The following is a 21,181-nucleotide window of genomic DNA, read 5'->3' on the forward strand; positions in this document are numbered from 1 at the left end:
CTTGGATGTCTTTCCATTCCCTTCCTGCCGGTGAGGCTCAGAGAGCAGCAGTGCCCGGAAACATTCTCTGGCCATAAAGATGGTGCTTTAGTAAAAGTGAGAATCTGGTGGACTCGAAGCAGGATCCTGCTGATCGATACTATAAAATGGCTCATCCTCAGACCCACAGGACTACCGTGATGTTTACTGCTTGAATTTGAGGGGAATAAAAACATACAAGCTGCAGGTTTCAGCAAAAAGTTTTCCACTATAGGGATGACTTTACGTGGGTTGAGAATGACAGCTCGGGTCTGAAGCTTAGAAAGAAATCCCAAGAAAGCCTCAAACTCTTGCTGGAATAACGAAAGTCAATAGAAAGAGATTCACAATCCTCTTTTAGGCTTCCATCAAACCAACTACCACATCTCAGAGAGATGGCTAGGGACAGCAAGAGTTGCCATCGGACAGGCACAAGAGGAGGTGTTAACTAACACACTCTGACAGTTAGATGCAATGTGAAGAGCTTCTTGCTTCAAGAACAGACTGGAGCCCTAAGCAGGATAGCTGCTGATTTCTTCTAACCTTGAANTAACCTTGGAGGAGGAGGAGGAGGAGGAGGAGGAGGAGGAGGAGGAACAGGGTTATGACCACTTTTGCAATCTACCACAGGGCAAACCTAAGTAGAAACACTCCATTATAAAGTCCTTGTATTTTTGTTCCCATCCATGTAACTGAATCAAGACTTTATTTCTGGATTCTTACTTTACAGAAGAAGGGGAGGACCTCCGGGGGCAGGCGACCAGGGAGGGGTAATACAGTCTTGATTCAGTTACATGGATGAGAACAGAAACACAAGGGCTTAATGGGATGATTCTGTTTCATCTTGCCCTGTGGTAGACTGCAGAAAAGGTCACAATCCTCCATTCCATCCTTGTCCCTCTGTAATGTGACTTTGCAGCTCATCTTTATCAAGGGGGATTCAAGGGGGGGAAAATCTGGCTTTTCTTCCTCCTTGAATTTAGTCTGGTTTCATGACTTGTTTTGGCCAACAGTTTAAGTTTTTGGGCCATCGTCTGAGTCTCATATAAATGGGCAGCTGGCACCAGAGCTTAGCTGTCACGTGTCCCAGGCTGAGAAACAGCTCCGCTGGCTTCATACCTGGATCAGAGGTGCGGTTATAATTTTACTTTCAGCCCTACGGATCCCTTGGATTTTTCCTTGAAATCTTTCCCAATTGGATTTGAAAAATTTCAAGACAGTCTCATTTGTGGTGTGTGTTACATGGTTTACAGTTTTTGTGTATCTGGGGTGAGGGGAAAGGGGGAAACGGGGGGTGTTGGAGACCCAGTGTGGTGAAGTGTAGACCAAAACTTACATGAAATCCTAGGTTCAATAAACCAAAGGCTATGCATAGTCTCTTGTAACATCTACTTTTCCCCTCTGCTTTAAATAGAAAAGGAGCAACATCTACTTTCATATCATGGCCCAGAATTTCTTTGAGCCTTTCCTCCAATCCACATGTTAGTAATTCGTTCATCTATCTTTCTTTTTTAACTCAAAGGAACCTTTATTCTCCAGCAGGTACACACACATCCACCATCCCTGGTCTTTGGGACCACACTCATCTGCACTGACCCACTTATCTATTGTTTTATTCATTCAGTAAATACAGAACACATAGAAGGGATGCCAAATTGTAGCAGACACAGGCATTTGTGTAGATATTCTTCCAAGAAAAGAGGGAAAGAGTTTTCAACCCAACAGACCTAACTCTGGTACCACAGACTGATTCCTAGGGAAAACTAGGAGAAGGGCGTCTGCACATTTTCCTGGCATGCCCGGGCAACCACAGAAATCAGGTAAGTAGAGACAGGCAATCTGGTTTTCTCCAGAGCTTTGTATATATATCTGGGAGTATATATAATACAGAAAAATAAGCAAAAGCTGGCTTCCCTGACAAACTCTGGAGGCCAGCCATTTACAAGTGCCCTGGTAATCGAGGTGTGGCTCTGGGGCCCCTATGAATATAAGCTGACAAATACTGATGTCAGGTTTGATGTCTAATTGGAAGCCTCTACAGGGTTTAGGTTATGTTTTGTATCGAACCTTCCTCAGCCTTAGAGTGTGATGTGACCCGTGGGTGAACTGCATCTGACACTAAAAATGAGCAAAACAAGCTTCCACACACCAATTATTTAACACTGAAGTTCAGTACTCCACGAGACCATTCTGAGGAGATGTGACAGCTGGGGGCACCTCAAACATTCACGGCCTCTGAAAGGTCACAGCCGGGTGTTGGGTGGTAGGGAGGTGGCACAGCAAGTGTGGGCCCAGGATAGGCCATGAGGGCATGTTCTTAGTTCTTCTCAAAATAAGGGGCTCCAGATGGGAATCTGCCAAGAAAAGTGGATCCATGGAGAGAAAGACACATTTAGTTCTCAAGTGAGGTGAGAGATGTGACTAGGGAATCACACCACGGTTGGAAATGGGATCACTGGGCTTCCTGTTTCTTTTTTTTTTTTTAATGTTCTATTTATTTCTAGGAGAGAGAGAGAGAGAGAGAGAGAGACAGCGTGAGCAGGGGAGGGTCAGAGAGAGAGGGAGTCACAGACTGAAACAGGCTCCAGGCTCTGAGCTGGCAGTCAGCACAGAGCCCGATGCGGGGCTCGAACCCACGAACCGCGAGATCATGACCCAAGCGAAAGTCGGACGCTCAACCGACTAAGCCACCCAGGCGCCCCGTGGGCTTCCTGTTTCTATTGTGGCTGGAAAACAAATGCTTTGTCATGAGATAATGTCTTTGCTGCTATGTCTTCTTGTGTTCCTCTGGCTAAAAAATTGTGTTAAAAATAATTACAGAAAAAAAAATCTATGTAACATGACATAGAACAGCTGTGACCTGATTAGTCTACAGCTTGTCGCTGACAGGGCTGCAATATGATCCAGGAATACCACAGACCGAGAGGGCGGGAGGTGCTCGCTGACTGGAAAGAGAGGCTCCGAGAGATAACGGAAACGGTTGTGACAAGCTAGATGCAACCCGGAGACAAGGGGTGGCAGCAGTCCCAGGGGAGGTACAAACAATGAAAAAGAATCATGCTTTTCAGCCCTTTTTCCTTCTCCGCTATTGTGAGTGAGAAGCATGAGTGGCAGATTTCAAAATTACCCAGAAAGCCAAGCTTTGAGCTGAAGCTCTGCCACAGAGCTGCCTGGAGGGGGTGCCCTGAACCGAGGCCTCCGGGCCTAGGAAAGGAGGAGGAGGGCACCCCCGGCAGCAGGCAGCAGAGGCAGCCAAGAGCCGGGCCAAACGCTACTGGCATCTTCAGCCACAACAGCCATTCCCAGGCAGGATGGGGGAAGGTGCGAAGCTTCGATTTTCCAATGTCATCTATGTATTTAATGCTTGTTACTTCCTATTAGCGAGATGCTTTTTCTGAGGAGTTGGTAGTAAGAGTGCCAGGAAATGGATTAAGCAGAACGCGTCTGTTGCATATTTCAAACACTCCTAGGAGTGTTGGAAAGGAGTAGGGAGCAGAAACATGCCAGAAAGGCAATACGGTGTGAAACGAATTGCCTGCAGTACTCATGAATTAAGTCTTATGTGTACTCTGTGCCCGATAACAATAGCTAAAATGGCTTTGTTTTCAGGGCTTTATATGCTTTATCTCATTTAATCCTTACGGAATCTCTAGAAAGTGGGTACTGTTTTTATCTCAATTTCACAAATGAGGACAATGATGCACAGAGAGGTTAAATAAGTAACCTGCTCAAGGCCACATGTATGGCAAGGGTCTGTGACAGGATTTGGACCCAGACGCTTGACTGTAGGGACAACAGCTGCATTGTTAACCATGACATATATTGCCTATACTGCATGTCATGTCCATATATGTACAGATACGTTCTTTATTCTCTGTTCTACTTCTGTTTGAAGTCACATATATTTTTACTGAGGGTGTTATCAGTAACTTGGTCCTGATTTCATCTGAATTATTTATACATGATTTCCCCTTGGAGCAGGGAGTCTCAGTTACATCTCTTCACTTTTATTTTTCTTAAAAATTTTTAAATGTTTGTCTGTTTTTGAGAGAGACAGAGCACAAGTGGAGGAGGTGCAGAGAGAGGGACACACACACACACAGAATATGAAGTAGGCACCAGCTTCTGAGCTGTTCGCACAGGGCCCGACAGGGGGCTCGAACCCACAGAGCTATGAGATCGTGACCTGAGCCGAAGCCAGACACTTAACCGATTGAGCCACCCAAGTGCCCCAACATCTCTCCACTTTTATTTTAACCAACATAAAGACGCCTGGCGCTAGTCTCTTCTTACCTCTTTTCCACACGTTTAGTTTTGAAACGCTGCTGCTTCTCCTCTACAAATGATGTGTTTAGTGCTCTATGTAATCTCTGGTGGAAAGAACAGATTCACACATTAGAAACACACAGTCTGGGGAGAAAGTACCTCCTGTGATTCAACAGTGTACCTCATTGTTACAAATCTTTTAACTTCTTTAAACAAATTTCCAGGGATGCCCCAAAACAGATCAACAGCCTTCAGCCCTAAATCTCGAGAGAACCAAATTCTAATTCTAAGTTATTATTTTACCTGGAGGGAAAAAAGTAATTTGATAGTAAGCTTAGAAATGCTCTGGGTTGTAAAAAGGTATGTGATATCAAGAGGAGCTGTTACAACGAGTGTGTGGCAAAGGGCCTTGTGGAATTGCTAAAGGTGAGTCAGAAACTTAAGTCTGAACTTCTTAGCAGCCAGAACAAAGCAGGCAAGAACTCAGAATGAAGTCAGTCATGTTAGCCCACAACAGAGGTCACTGGTCTGTGGAGTTCTCCTGAGCAGACCAGATACTTTTCAGGATGAAGCAGGAAGAACACGGTTCCATGTGACCAAACTAATGATCGTATCCAAAAAAAAAAAAAAGGTGTGCATGGGTGTGTGTGTTGCGGGGGGAGGGGAATGGTGTTAACACAGCAGAGACGTTGGCATCTCAGATACACGGGGCAGCCTCACAGCCCAGTGACGCTCAAGAGGCCTGAGGGAGGCCCTGGCCGGAGACCAAGACGGCACCGCGGGCCTCGCCTCACCGGGGTCAGCTGCCGCTGCCGCCAGAGGCCCTCCCCTTCTGATTCTCAGTATCTTTCCGATTCTTCTATTTTGCCCCTCCGTGCCAGCTGCCTTCAGGGGCCGCGGTGCAAGGGAGTGTGCCTGAACGGCTGCTTGGCCTGGCGGTTTCAGTCATTCCGTGAATGAGTGTGCCAGTGTCCGGCTTACACGGCAGGACTTCGATCCTGTACGGCTCCGCCTTGGCACCACTGGACCTCAGACTTTGGGACCATTGAAAACGGGGACAGAACAGGGCTCAGTGGGTTCAACTAAAGGGAAACAAGGACTTGAAGCCCATTTAATGGGTTTCAGTTTTAGCTAGAACGGAGTCTGTAGGAAAAAAAATCTTTCACACCATCTCTTCAGATTGTCACTATTAAGTGAAACCAGGTTAAAAATAATTCTGTTGCTTCCAATATGAGCAACAGTGGAGGGTTATATGAAAGGACTGGGTGTTGTGGGGTAGGCTAATTCAAGAGGAAAGTGAATTAATGGGATAGAAGGAACTCTTATCTTCTACAACACCCTGGTTCTCTTGGGAGCTTGTCACTTGTCAGCCTGACTTGGGGCTCTGGACTCTCCCACCCCTGGGGATTCTGACAGTTAAGAATCCTGCGGCACTCACCTGGCTGGTGTGGAGCCAGTACTGCAGCCTAGATTTGTTCTTGATTCGTGGAAGCAGCAGCCTGTACACTATGTGCTCACCAATGGTGGTCAAGATGGACAGACCAAACCCGATGCACAGCAGCACGAAGAGTCCAGAGAAGTGTTTGATGCCCATTTGCAAAGTCTGGGGCAGAACGGGAAAGGAAAGGCCATGAATGTGATGCTCCGCCTGGCCCCAGGCTTGGTTTTAGATGGAGAGACTTTTCCGTTGGACCCAAGGAGAGCTGGAGAGCATCCCTGCGTGCTCGGCAGCCTTCACTATACTACATGTTGTGAGAGGAACCCAGCCAGGGCCGAGGACCTGGGGACACCCTCCGGGGAGCTCCACACACGCAGTCCTATTGTATGAATGGTCCCTGCATCTGGAAGGCCCTACTATCTCTAGAGAGAGACTGAGAGATAGAGCAGGAGAGACCAAGAATTGAGATGATTTACTAAAGCACTGAAGAGTTATCAAGGAAAGAACCTTTCTCAGGGACACAGAATGAGTAGGTTTAAGGGGAAGAGATGATGAAATTTGATAATTTTGACATTTAGATCTGGAAGAAACATGGAGATCATCTAGTTCAATGTCCTCATTAAAAAAAATTTTTTTAAATGCTTATTTACTTTTGAGAGACAGAGAGAGAGGAGGGGAAGGGCAGAGACAGGGAGACACAGAATCCAAAGCAGTCCCCAGCCTCTGGGCTGTCAGCACAGAGCCGGACACGGGGCTCAAACTCATAGACTGAGATCATGACCTTAGCCAAAGCTGGTCGCTTAACCGACTGGGCCACCCTGGCGCCCCTCAATGTCCTCATTTTACAGATGGGGGACCTGGGACCAGGGAAGTGAAGTAAATTCAGGCAGGTCACAAAATTAGACAGCCACAGAGGAGAAAAAGGAAGGACCTGATATCTACTCATTGCTTACTTTTTCTGCACTGAGACAGGCATTAAAACCACAATTTACAGTTGAAGAAACTGAAGTCCTTTCAAGTTTTAAGTAGCAGAGCTGGTCTATAAGTCTGTGTTTGTTTAGCTGCGAAGGCTGGGCTCTTTCTGCTAAACAACCAGACAGCAGCAGTTATGCGACAATAGTTACAACGACTATATGTGGCAGGCACTTTGCTAAGTGATTCATGTATGAGATCTAAGAGAATCCTCACAAGTTCTCTAAGAAATGGGTATTATTCAGTCACGGACATCAACAACGAGAGACAATCCTGCAGAAAGAAAGACTTCTGGCACACGGAGTGCCTACTACATGTCAGGCACTCTTTGAAATACCAGGAGATGAAGAGAGGAGGGTTACGTCCCTGCCTTTAATCAGCTTAAGACTAGGGAGGAAGCAAATGATACATACACTGATCCATGACTTCTCAGTTTTGTGGAGGAGGTGGCTCGTGAGGTAAGATTTAAGGTAAGAGAGATAGAATGTGGAGGCATGGGTGGGAAAGTAGGCATTCTGAAGACTGTAGAAAAGGAGGGAAAGAAGCGACCTCTGGTGCAGTGGTGAATGGAGTTGTGAAACAGACCAGTGTGGCTGAGGAGAAGGGTGTAGGAAGCTCTATATCAGTGACAGGGGCTGGGATCCTTGGAGAAGTAATGGCTCTTGGTGACCCGGGGCACAGAGCATGCCCCAGGTATAGGAGCCTGAGCACACGGCAAGACTAGGCAGACCACCTGAGAGTGAGGCAGATGCCCAGCCCTAGGGAATAAGAGAATGCTGGTCTAGGAAAGACAAGAGGTGTATCAGGTCCTGAGAGCTACGCAGGTCCCATGGATTTTTCTGGGACATCTCTGTACGAGTGGTGACCAACCACATAACACTGGCCTCCAGAAAGTAGATTCAAATGTGTGAAAATAGCCATTGGGCTGGACCTGTCCTACTGTGTACAGGATATGGCTGTTATATAAGGATTCAATGAGTTATTACTACTATGGAAGAAAAACAAAATAGAATTCATTTCCAACTTTAACATTAAGGTCATTAAACATTCAGCAAAACACTTAACATACTGGCAATGCTTTCTTATAAGGTGCTGCCAAGATGAAGGAGACAAATGTAACTTATGGCGAAACATCACATTGTGCCTTTGAACACATGGCTTCCCCCCTTTTCTTGTGCGTGACAAGAACTGGTTTCATTTTCTTCTTCTTCTTTTTTTTTTTTTTTTTTTTTACAAATAGTTTATTGTCAAATTAGTTTCCTCATTTTCTTCTTATTATTACCTCAATAACAAATAGGCTGTATTCAGTTTCTTTTGCACATTTTTTTCTTTCAATTTCTGTTGTTTAGACCCACATACATTTAATAGAGTAATAGATATAGTTAAATTGGGCATAGAATATGTGTGCCAGACATCATACCTGCACATTATGACCTTATGATAACCCTACAGTATTATTATTCCCATTTCACATTCAAGGAAATGGAGTCTCATAGAGATCAACTACCTTACCCAAGGTCTTACAAACTGATAAATGAAGGAGGCTGGCTATGGATCCAGGACTGTTTGATGCTAAGACCTGTGCTGCTTTTCAAGTGAACACCATTTACAGGTATCCCTTGCTATCTGAACTCTTACTGTCTATTCCCTAGAACAACTTGCAGATATTTTAATTAGAAACCCACCATCTGAATTGAAAATCCACTACAATCTGCCTGTGAGCATCAACGAACGCATTTAAATTGTGTCTGAGTCTGAGTGATAAGATGTCTCGCAGCAGTCGTAATATTCAGCTGTTCTCTCAGGACCATGTTGAATGTGCTGTGCATTAGCTATGCGCCTCTGCCCCACACATCACGTGGGCAATTTCTTTCTAATAAAGTGGAACTTGCTCAACTTCACAGTTATCATTGGCGAGAGGAAGAAGAAGAAGAGAAGCAATGGATATTCAACGTCAAATCTTGAAAATAAATTTAAGCAGTGAAGACAAAATGACGGCAGTTGCAAGTGATGGGAGTACGGACATCACATCCCGAAATGCGGTCCGGGCCCAGTGGTGTGTTGTCAGAGCTGCGTAAATGACAGCAAAGCAATGCCAACAGACATGAGGTTTGTGTTTTCTTCATCCCATTGCTTATTCTGCAGCCTCATTTGATAGCTCGCAGCCACACACGTCTGGGGTCTCAAGTGCCAAAGAGAGAAGACTGTCCTAGGATTTAGTCATGGGCAAATCTCACGCATTCACGGCTTCACCTAGTCCGTCACATGCTCGTTCCAGGCCATCTGATCTCACTGAGCTACCTCTTTAATCAAGAAGTAACCACTCAAAAATTTGCCTTGCTTGTTAAATTTTGCTAAATGTTATTTATATTTGTTATGCTTCTTTAACATTGTATTTTATTATTTATGTTAGCATAAATTCATTGCATTGTGGAGGGAAAACATATGTTGCATACCACTAATTATGAATTCAAGAAGTGGTACTTTAAGTGCTTTATATTATGCAGAAATCTTTGATGGAGTGTCATATATAACAATCCATGCATTATCCCTTAGATATTAAACATTTACTTGTGTCCAAGAGTGTTTTAGTGATATTTTAAGAAATTGATTGGGGTTTGGGGTGAGGTGGGAATGCTTTGTGTCTTTTTTTGTTTCGTTTTTCATTTTTCATTGAAAACAATGGAAAGGACTCCCACCATCTGGAAATTCAGCCAACATATTTCTAGGAATGGACTAGAATCAGATAAAGGGAGATGCCTATACTGTCAGATGTTCTGAGTGGTCTCTGCCCACACCATCAGTGTTCCCAGTGATAGACAGAGGCCAAGACCACCAATTTCGTTGCTGTCTAAACCGTGCTTTGCATCTTGCTCAGATGTGGACATTTGAAACATCTGACAGCTGGTTAGATAACTGACTAGTTCCGAAACCTCCAGCAGGAAATGCAGTGAAAGTATTTCACGCACCATTTGCCTTAGATGTGACTAAGTCCCTAGCCCTCAGTGCACATCTCTCCATACACAGCAACTACCCACTTTCTGTGGTCCTCTAAGTAGTTGTCTATACCTGTTTCAATTCCTCTGTCCTCATTCTCTTTTGGACTCACTCCAATCAGGCTTTTCGTCCCAACCTATAACCTTGGTGATGACTCCTGTCGAAGCCATCAATGACCTCCACATTGCCAGAGCCAAATTAGTTTTCACTGATAAATGTATCAGGTTGGACACCATTGGTTATTTCATCCTCTCTGATATATTTTCTTCACTCTTTCAGGATACCTTTGTTCTACTTCAGTCTTGTTTACTGGTTCCTTCCCATCTTTCTGGTCATAAATGTTTGCATGCCTTTAATTCTTTAGCTACATTCACTTTCCTATCCAGACTCATGGCTTTAAACACTACTTATGTCAATGACTTCTGCATTTACATCTTCCCCAACTCCCTATTCAGTCTCCCTATTTGGATATCTAACAGACACCTCAAACTTAAGACATTGAAATAAATTAATCCCTCCTCCCACTACCCCCTCTGGAAACTGCTTCTCACAGTTTTTCTCATCAAAGAATCTCCATTCTTGCAATTGCTCAGGACAAAAGCCTCAGAGTCATCTTTGACTCCTCTCTTTCTTTAGCATTCCATACCTAGTGTGTCTGCAAATATGGTGGACCCTACCTTCAAAGTATATCCAGAGTCTGATGGCTTCCCACCACCTCGGCCACCCACTCTGGTCTGTGCCACCATCATCTCTCATCTAGACTAATGAAATAGCCTTCTATTTGGTTCCCTGACCCCCTCAGTCTGTCTTCTGCACAGCATCCAGCTTAACCTCCTCACAATAACATGTCATTCAATGCCCGGTGACAGTTTTCCATCTCATATAGAGTAAACATCAGAGTCCTTACAATGGCCTACACGACGTTCCATGCTTTAGTCCCGCCTGAATTCATATTCTTCTCTCACTTGTTCACTCTGCTTAGCTATTTGGGCTTCCTCATGCTTCCTTAAGTCTATGGAGCAGTTGAGGGTCTTCATTTTCTGTTCTCTCAGCCTATAATTCTTCTGCCAGCAAGGAATACAGCAATTCCCCACATTTTCTGCAAGTCTCTACTTGCAGAACAGGTTCTTATTAAAGAAAACCGAAAGGGGCGCCTGGCTCACTTCAGCTTAGGTCATGATCTCATGGTTCATGAGTTTGAACCCCGTGTGGGGCTCTGTGCTGACAGCTCAGAGCCTGGGGCCTGCTTCAGATTCTGTGTCTCCCTCTCTCTCTGCCCCTCCCCCACTTGCATTCTCTCTCTCTCTCTCTCTCTCAAAATAAATATTAAAAAAAGAAAAAGAACAGGAGTAGGGGAGGAATAATGGTTTTAGTGAGAGGTAAAGAAAAGAGAGGCCGTGGAGCTTCCGAAACATCGATGACTCCTAGATACTTGGAAGCAAGATGAGTAGGAAGCAAATGCTGTTTCTAATTTAGAAAACCTGAAATTATACATATATAATAATTATATTATATATATTTTATATATATAAATATATATAATAATTAATTATATATATTTATCCACCCATTCTTTTGACCAGAAGAACGGCAGCTCAATACATTTGGCAGATTTATTGTTGTGTCTATACGTACTACCCTCTGGGGGGGAGGGAGAGACAACGGACAACTGCCTGAGGTGTGGGCCCCAGAGGCACCAAGGACCGCTTCCAGGGCAGGGGGTTCACGTGGCTGGAGATGAGAGTAAGACTGTAAGCTGTAATCATTTGGAATTTCTAAAAAAAATTAATGACATGGATAAAGGAGACAGAAGATGTTCACTCAGAGGATCTGGAATTTTGTCATCAATGAAGACAGACTAAAAGATCATATTTAACAAAAGAAACAAAAAGAGATGATTTTCAAAATCCAGGGGGGTGGGCAATGTGTAAGCAAAGTTAACAGTGCTCACACATATGGATAAGCAGAATAATCTAGATGGAGAGCAATCAGGGTCATGGGAACTTCCTATCACTTCTCAGGCCCTGGAGACTGGGGCACCTCTGTCTTATTAAAAAAAATTTTTTTTAATGTTTATTTGTTTTGGAGAGAGAGACTGTGTGAGCAGGGGAGGCAGAGAAACAGGGAGACATAGAATCTGAAGCAGTCTCCAGGCTCTGAGCTGTCAGCACAGAGCCTGATGCGTGGCTCGAACCCACAGACTGCAAGATCATGAACTGCACCAAAGTTAGCTGCTTAACTGACTGAGCCACCCAGGTGTCCCTGCCCCCATCTTTTAAAACCTGGAATCTGCTTAATAGCTTTGTCAGCATGGCATTGCCCATGCTGCTGAGGAAATTCTCCCTCTCTCCGTTCCTTGCATTTCCCAAGCCCCTGTCCCTTCATTTTTCAGCCTCAGACCTGGTGCTTAATTTGCTACATTACCTCCATTGTGCAGTCTTTTGAAAATCTGAATTTATTATTAAAACAACTCAGAAAAATATTTCTAAAACTTAGAGATGATTAACCATAATCCTTTTCCGTTACAAATATTTACTTAGTTAAAAAAATATTTTAGGGGCCCCTGGGTGACTCAGTTGGTTGAGTGTCTGACTTCCATGCAAGTCATGATCTCTCAGTTAGTGAGTTTGAGCTCCATGTCGGGCTGGCTGCTGTCAGCCTGTGAGTGCAGAGCCCACTTTGGATCCTCTGCCCTCATATCTCTATCCCTCCCCCTCGTGCGCTCTCCCCAAATAAATAAATATAAAAAAATTTTTTTTTATTTTTAAGCAATCTCTACACCCAACATGGCGCTTGTAAGAAATAAGCCACTGACCCAATCAAAGGAGGGACATGGACACTAGGAGCACAGTGAAGCGAGGCTTTAATCAAAATTCTTGGAAGAGCGGGTGTCTGATGGGCAGGCACACTTGGGGCAGTTACAGCAGACAATTTATCTCCTAGTGTGCAAGTCCCTCCCCTGGACCCTCATCGGCCGAGTACTACAGAGGTTATAGCCTTACACAGACATCGCCCATGTCCATGTAAGGCAACAAGTAGTCTGACTGGAACAAACGTACATTCCCGGAGGTGATGCAGAGACTTTCAGTCCCTCCTCCCTTTATTCTTTGGTGCATGCCCATCGCAAAGCCTGTGAAAATAAGCCTGGTGAAACGGAGAGGGGAAGAAGAACCAGGAAGTGAAGTGTCCAGGGGTTTGGGACTCCATTATGGGGGAGGGAGGGCTTCATATATATTTCCAATACGTTGACAGCACAGCTTTCATTTAGAATTTCTGAAAATGAATCATCTCCCTTCCTTCTCACAGGGCTCAGACTCACAAACCCAAGGTCAAGAGTCTCAGAGTCTACCAACTGACCCAGCCAGGTGACCCTACAAATACTTTCTTTCAATTCTTCATTTTCTCTTCTGAACTGCATATGAACCACATACATATGTATTTTCCAGAGTTATGTAAATATATAACAATCATGCTTTTTGAAAAAACACAATTTTCTAAAAATGTGTGAGTTTACAGTCATTTTATTTATTAATTTTATGGCTCTATATTATCACCTATTATTTATCACCTTAACTAATCTCAAACTGTCAACTGTTGGATTTTCTTTAATATTATTCATTATAGATATATATATGATAAATATTGCCGCCACAAAAATATTTTGTGTATAGCATTTAAAAAATTGTTTTTGATTCTCTGAGATACATATTGCAGTGAATGGGATTAACAGGTCAGACAGCGTAGCCATTTTGATGCCTTGTAATGTGTGAAATGGCCCTCACAAAATGTGAAGAAAATTATTCCCAGGGCTGCTTCTATGCACAGATTGCTCACATCCTTGCCAAGCCTGTTTTTTTTTTTTTTTTAAAGAACGTTTATTTATTTTTGAGAGAGAGAGAGAGAGAGAGAAAGTGGAGGAGGGGCAGAAAGAGGGAGACAGAATCCGAAGCAGCTCTAGGTTCTGAGCTGTCAGCACAGAGCCCGACGCAGGGCTCAAACCCACGGACCGTGAGATCATGACCTGAGCTGAAGTGGGACCCTCAGCTGACTGAGCCACTGAGGTGCCCCAAGCCTGTTTCATAATTCATCATTTTTTCCTGTTTTAAACATTCTAATTTGTATTTATTTAGTGAGGCTATGTTTTGATGTTTGTTTTTCCTATCTCCTTTTGTATAAATCATATATTTATATCCTTTGCCAGTTATGCATTTCAGACAAGGCAAGGCTTTTTACTGGACAAAGCTATTAACCTCTTTCCAAACATGTTATTTATGTTTCTCTAATTTTTAAGTTTTACTGTGAGCTTTGTTTTGTTAGGTTTTATTACACGAAAGTTTGAAATTTTATATGGTTACATTTATTTAGACTATTACAAATTCTTCTGTTGTTTCCATTGTTACAAGAGTATCACTTGGGATAAATGTTTCATGACCAGTTGCTTTATTTTCGAAAAATAACGAACACTCTAGTCCATCTTGAGTTTTTGTACTAAAGAGTGGAACACGTTATTTTCTCTTTGTTGAGACTCTCCATTTCAGCTCCTGGCTTCAGAGCTGCCTTAGCCAATGAAAGGTCACATTCATCTTGGGGTGGCTCACATCCCTCTACACTATTGGTTTTCATTTAAAATTTTCAGAATTTAAAAATAGTGGCAAATTGGGGCGCCTGGGTGGCTCAGTCGGCTAAGCATCTGACTTTGGCTCCAGTCATGATCTCACGGTTCATGGGTTCAAGCCCCGCATCAGGCTCTGTGCTGACAGCTAGCTCAGAGCCTGGAGCCTGTTTCAGATTCTGTGTCTCCCTCTCTCTCTGACCCTTCCCTGCTCATGCTGTCTCTCTTAGAAATAAATAAAAAAAAACATTAAAAAATATTGGTAAATAAAAAAATTGTGAGGACAGGGATGCATGGGTGGCTCAGTCAGTTAAGTGTCCAAGTGTCTTGATTTCGGCTCAGGTCATGATCTGATGGTTCATGCAATCGAGCCCTGTGTCAGCCTCTGTGCTAACAATGTGGAGCCTGTTTGGGATTCTCTCTTTCCCTTTCTTTCTGCTTTCCTCCTTCTCACATGTATGCCTGCTCTCTCTCAAAATAAATAAACATTAAAAAAAATTGTGAGGACAAACATAATGTAAAAGGAACAACAAAAAAATTCACTAGTGGGTCCGAGTAAGCCTCTGAGCTGTCAGGTTGTATCCTTTGATCTATGCAGCTTTGTGGCTGCTAGTGTCCCTTCAGTGTTCTGTTTTTTCACTGTGAATCAGCTAATGCCTTTAAAGCTGACACATGATTTGCTGCTCTTCACACAGTCACCGGCCTTCGGGATAGCTACAGTAGCCAGTATGAAAGGAGAGGGGTCCAGTTCTGATTCTCAGTCTAGTGGCCTGACTTTTATGATGCCACCTTGTCCTTAAAAACACCCAAGCCTCTTCCTTTTCAAGGCATGCAAAATAGACCAAACACAGTAGCTGTACCAATGGCCTCCTACATGATCACAGAGAGAATCAATAGCATAAGTGAAGAATAGAATTTGTTACTAAACAACAACAAAATTTCCTGAGAGTTTTCCCTGAGAATGCCTCTAAAGCATGGGAGACGTAAGAGGATAAACCAACAATGCTAGGGCCCTACTTTCTCCTGTGTTTCTCACACACACACACACACACACACACACACACACACACGGTGTCTAGTGGTTTGGGATTACAACATATGGTAGAAAGCAGCTACAATCCATTAATATAGGATTCCTAACAACATATTGTTACCGATTTCTACAGCCTTGTAGCATATTGGTTGCCATCATAGGTTTAATCTAAATAGTGTCACTTATTTTTCAAAATGAGATGAAAGTGGAAGATGACTTAAGACTGCCTTGCCTAGATGACATATCAGATAGTTAGTATCCAAAAATATAAATAACTTATCAAACTCAACAGCCAAAAACAAATAATCCAGGGAAGAAACGGGCAAAAGGCCTGAATATACACTTCTCCAAAGATGACATCCAGATGGTGAACAGACACATGAAAAAATGCTCAACATCACTCATTATCAGGGAAATACAAATCAAAACCACAATGAGACACCACCTCACACCTGTCAGAATGGCTACCATTAACAACTCAGGCAACAACAGATGTTGGCGAGGATACAGAGAAAGAGAACCTCTTTTGCACTGCTGTTGGGAATGTAAACTGCTGCAGCCACTCTGGAAAACAGTACAGATATGCCTCAAAAAATTTAAAATAGAATTGCCCTATGACCCAGCAATTGCACTACTAGGTATTTATCCAAGAGATACAGGTAATGCTGTTTCGAAGGGGCACATGTGCCCCATTGTTTATTCCAGTGCTATCGACAATAGCCAAAGTATGGAAAGAGCCCAAATATCCATCGATGGATGAACGGATAAAGAAGACGTGGAGTATGCATATGCAATGGGATGTTACTCGGCAGTCAAAAAGGATGAAATCTTGCCATTTGCAACTACATGGATAGAACTGGAGGGTATTATGCTAAGTGAAATTAGTCAGAGAAAGACAAATATCATATGACTTCACTCATATGAGGACTTTAAGATACATACAAAACAGATAAACATAAGGGAAGGGAAGCAAAAATAATATAAAAACAGGGGAGGGGGACAAAACAGAAGAGACTCTTAAATATGGAGAACAAAGAGAGGGTTACTGGAGGGGTTGTGTGAGGGGGAATGGGCTAAATAGGTAAGGGGCATTAAGGAATCTATTCTTGAAATCATCGTTGTACCATGTGCTAACTAATTTGGATGTAAATTAAACAATAAAAAAATTTTAAATCCTTTCTAAAAAAAAAAAAAAAAAGGACTGCCTTGCCTAACTATTTTTTCCCCAATGCGCAGAATGAAAGTGGTGGGGGCTGCTTGCTCCTTGAGAAACAGTTCATTCCTTTTGTGAAAACTGAGGCTTGATTACATTAATAAGACATCAGAAATAATTTGAAGTGGGTAAATATAAGAACTATAAAAAATACGTGGCAATGCGGTGAGGTAGAAAAAGCTCAGTGTTTGGGGTCAGAAAGCCTGGTTTAAGTTCTTGCTTTGCCGCTCACCAGCCGGGAGAACTTGAAGAAGACTCTAGATCTCTCTACAGCATCATCTGCTAAACTGAACGATGGCACCTACTTCACAGTGTGCTTATGATTAAATCATATAACAAACGTAACAATACCTGGGACAGGAGTTCAATAAATGTTAACTACCATTATCACCCCCAAGAAGTTGTACAGAACTAGATTTGTTGGCAACCGGCAATTAACAGAAAAATCAGAGTATTATAACTTGGAAATGAACGTGATCTTTTTTCCCGAATATCCATACAACCAAACACACATACAGTCAGATCTTTCCAGTTGCTGAAGCTAGAAACAGGCTCGGTTCAAGGTCATTGCCATAAAGCCCTGGGTAGATACATTAAGTAGCCTGATTGAGCAATTAGCTTGTTAATTCTAGCCATTCCAGAAGCTGAAATATTTTTACTCTTCTTGTTAAACTTAAACATGTAATTCAACATGGTTCAAATGCTTGGTCATAATTTTAAAATTTCTGTATTTTACTGTGCACATTGCAGAGCACATAATGTCTCTGAGAGGTCTTCTTCTTGGCTAGCACTACACATGCTCGCTTTACTCATGCAAAATTTCCTCCACAAAGCTAAATAGGTTGGGCTTGAATGAGCGTCTTTAATTTTTCCAAAACATTTTAATAGACTTTATTTGAAGAGCAGGCTTATGAAAACCTGTAGAAAGTATAAAAATTTACATATATCCCTACTTGCCTACACAGTTTCACTTAGTAACTTCTTCAAGTGGCTTATTTGTTTCAAATGATGAGCCAACGTGATATGTTATTGTTAACTAAACTGCGTTATTTACATCTGGTCCACTCTTGGGGTCATGCCTTCTATGGAGTTTCCCAAAATGGGCAATGTCGTATACCCATCATTATCGTATCATACAGAACAGTCTTGCACTCCTAAATATGCCCTGTGCTCCACCCATCCATCTTCCTCTCCTCCTTTGAACTTCTGGCAACCTGACCTGATCTTTTTATCAAAATGAGGGTCTTTCTTTTAAACTTTCTTCATCAAAATGTCTACTGTTCCCTCTGCAAATGAAAGGGTAGGAAGGACTATGACATTGCTTCCCTTCTGGATTAGGACTACACAAATAATTCAGTTAATTTTATTTATTTAAAAATTTTAATGTTTTAATTTCTGAGAGAGAGAGAGAGAGGCAGCGTGAGCAGGGGAGGGTCAGAGATAGAGGGAGACACAGAATCGGAAGCAGGCTCCAGGCTCTGAGCTAGCTGTCAGCACAGAGCCCAACACGGGGCTCGAACCCACGAACCGTGAGATCATGACCTGAGCCGAAGTTGGACGCTTAGCCGACTGAGCCACCCAGGCGCCTCTGTTCAGTTAATTTTAGAGTGGTGTAGCTGAGTACTAAGTAAGGGTTCAAAAAGAACCAATAGATCTCCTGTTTCCCTTATATATATTAGATCAATATATTGATCTAATTTTTTTATATTTGAACAATAATCTTTATTATTGTATTTTCAAGGATACATATAATCCTGAGCTACTGCATTTAGACATTTATCATTTACTCTTTTAAGTTTACATGTATTTTGCTCCAAATTCTCTGATGAGTACATTTTTATACTAGTCAGGAACATAAATAATTTAAACTATTATTCTTATCTCTGGAATAGCCAATTAATTTACTCATATCATTTCATCATCTTACTTCTACTAGGAACTAGAATGAACCCATTGTGCTCTAGAGACTTTACATATTTTATTTTTATTTTTCTAGTAGGCTCTACACCTACTCACAACCCCTAGATCAAGAACCGTACTGTCTACTGAGACAGCCATGTCTTATCTTTTTGAATCCTCAAAATAACCATAGGACGGATCCTTGTTTTAATTAGGAGAAATGACACCGAGAGTTTAAGTAACTTGCTCATGCTCACACAGCTAATAAGTGACTGTCATGCAAACCCAGGTGTGAATGACTCCAAACTGAGTTGTCTGAATCTTTGAATGATGTTATCCTTCAATGGGGGTATGACTCATAACACTACAGGGTTGGTACCATTTACTGATCATTAATACATTAGGACTGCACAGGAATTAAAGGGACAAAGAATCCTTTATTTTTTGGTAGTTCCTACATAATCTCCTAAATAAAAAGTATGGGAGCCTTGATAGATGGGTGCCCTGACAGTAACTAAATGTGTGGGCTTATTTTTCTTACTTTTGTTTTTTCAAAACTAGCTACTGTCTTCTTCAAAATATAGGGATGATAATATCTTTCAAACAGATCTTCTGCATCCTGAACAAAATCACCTGAGTTTTGTCCAGCGTAGGGAGAGTACATTTCATTGTCCTGGTGTTTTGAGACCAGGGGGAGTGGTCTACTCTGAGGAAGAAGATGGGTGTGAAGTGGCAGATGCTGGGACCAAGGACAGCTTGTTTTCTGAGAACTGACAGTCAATGGGACCGTGGAGAGCTGGTGACGTCGGGGGTACAGGCAGTGGTATACTTACTGGTACACTGGTTCTCCAAACAGAGGACCTTTCTGTGATATACTAGTCCCACCACAGCCTATTTCAAGCTATCGAAACAACATCACTGAACACAGAGCTAGGAAGAGACGCCTACAACTGGTCCAGCGTGAACAGGCTCTGCTACGCCCTGTGGCTGCAGATTTATTAGGGTGTGAGGAACGGAAAGTCTTCCTGAGATGCAAGAGCTCTCATTTTTCCTGCCGGGCCCCAGGTCTGATGTTGAAAGCTAAGCTTAGCTAGTGCAGACAGCAGTGGCCCCTGCCTGCTGCAGGGACGCGTTCGGCCATCTCTTCAGGAGCGACCGGGAGCAGCACCAGCACCACTGCAGCGTCCCAGGGGAAGCCCGCTCTAGCTGGGGTCTTCACTGCCTCTGCCTTTTAGGAAGAATGGCTCTGAATCCGTCCCCTTCCCTTTAATTGGGGAGTGGTGGGTGGGGCTGAGTTTTGGAGGTGAGAGCTTTCTGAGAAGGTCCCTGCCCTGTCTGGAAGGAACCTTAACTGACCTTAATACTGGGGTGGGTAGCCCATCCTGAAAGACCGACCACCACTGAGGTTGAGAGCTGGGCTGGGCACTCAGTCCAGGCTTAGTATTTCTTACAAGTGCCCTGAGACCAGTCCCGGGGCAGGAGCCGGAACAATGAGGCAGGAGGAGCCCTCCAGACATGCTCAGGGAGTTCTGGATGAAGATGGGGAGCGGGCTGCACCCTGCGAAAGGGAAAGATGGGCTTTCCCTGCCCCGAGAGAGCTGCTTAAAAGCTGCTCAGCCAAGAGAAATGTATTTGTTCCTGTTGCCACAACGGGAAGTTAACAATCCGTCAAAAGATACCTGGACACAACGGATAAATGAAGTCAGTTCACCTAACACCTGACTTAAATTGTGCAATTTTCTCCCCTCTGTAAAAGCACGAGACGTAGAGGCAAAGATATGTATATTTTCTTATTTTTGAATTTTTCAACTTCTTCTGGACTCTTTATAGTTTGGTTTCTGGGTCAAAACAAAGAAAAACACGTTTATAAAGCCATTTGCTTTTCTTTCCCCACCATGCTCCTGCAGAGTGTTACCCTGAATCACTGAGAGAAGAATTAATAACACGGAGTTGGTCATGAGGTTCGTGTTAGGCGATGTGGCTTGGCAAAGAGGAACACTGGCAAATAAGTCAGAGAGACAGCTGCTGGGCTGCCTGGAGCTGATCTTGAAAGAGACACAGGAGTTAAGCGAGAGTCGGTGGGTGGTGCACTTAAAAAAAAAAAGGCTCACACAATTACCACCAACTTCTTGTGGACCTCCAGGTTTCCAACCACCGCGCTGAATTCCTCGAAGGATATTCTCCCGTCGCCGTCCCTGTCCAGGATGATGATGGTTTTGTCCACGAGCTGCTGTAACTGCCAGTCTTGCAGGTTGTTCCCCACCATCATCTTCAGCACCTGGAAGAGCTCCCCGTTGGAAATGTAGCCGTCTTTATCCATGTCATAGACGCTGAAGGCAAACCTCAGCTTCTGCTCCTCGTCCCCTCGGACGCTGAACTGGGAGGTCCCCACGATGAACTCCTCGAAGTCCACTTCTCCGTTGCCGTCGGTGTCGAAGATGTCGATCACTCGCTGCACCAACGGGTTCTGCTGCAGCTCGGGCAGCGACATGAACTCCTCCACGCTCAGAGAGCCCGAACAGTCCAGGTCCAGCTTCTTAAACCTCTTGCCCAGCCTTTTAATTTCTTCGTGGTTGAAGTGGGAGCACATCTCCGTCGGGTAACTGGCTTCATTTCCCATCGTGGACGCGGGCACCTGCCCACAGGGGCGGTGGGCGCGGCGGGTACAGGCAGGACGGTTGCGCGGTGGGAGTGTCGGGTGGGGCAGGGGGCAGGCGTGGAGGGCGCGCGGGA

At 43.6% G+C, this 21,181-nt stretch overlaps 2 protein-coding genes across 2 annotated transcripts in view; both read right to left on the reverse strand.

Annotated features, from left to right (window-relative positions):
- The window catches only part of GRIN3A (glutamate ionotropic receptor NMDA type subunit 3A), a 164,925-nt gene that overhangs the window by 4,455 nt on the left and 139,289 nt on the right, over window positions 1-21,181 (reverse strand). Inside the window, exons 7-8 of the mRNA XM_077752250.1 lie at window positions 5,723-5,887; window positions 4,312-4,388 (exon numbers count right to left, since the gene is read on the reverse strand). Coding sequence (XP_077608376.1) covers window positions 4,312-4,388; window positions 5,723-5,887 — 242 coding nt within the window. The remainder of the gene's footprint in view (window positions 1-4,311; window positions 4,389-5,722; window positions 5,888-21,181) is intronic.
- On the reverse strand, window positions 20,226-21,151 carry PPP3R2 (protein phosphatase 3 regulatory subunit B, beta). The gene has a single exon (XM_077752266.1). It carries the CDS (start codon window positions 21,066-21,068, stop codon window positions 20,556-20,558), a length of 513 nt encoding a protein of 170 aa, XP_077608392.1. The 5' UTR covers window positions 21,069-21,151; the 3' UTR covers window positions 20,226-20,555.

This window comes from Crocuta crocuta, unplaced genomic scaffold (genome assembly GCF_008692635.1).
Source record: "Crocuta crocuta isolate KB4526 unplaced genomic scaffold, BGI_CrCroc_1.0 scaffold211, whole genome shotgun sequence".
NCBI lineage: Eukaryota > Metazoa > Chordata > Mammalia > Carnivora > Hyaenidae > Crocuta > Crocuta crocuta.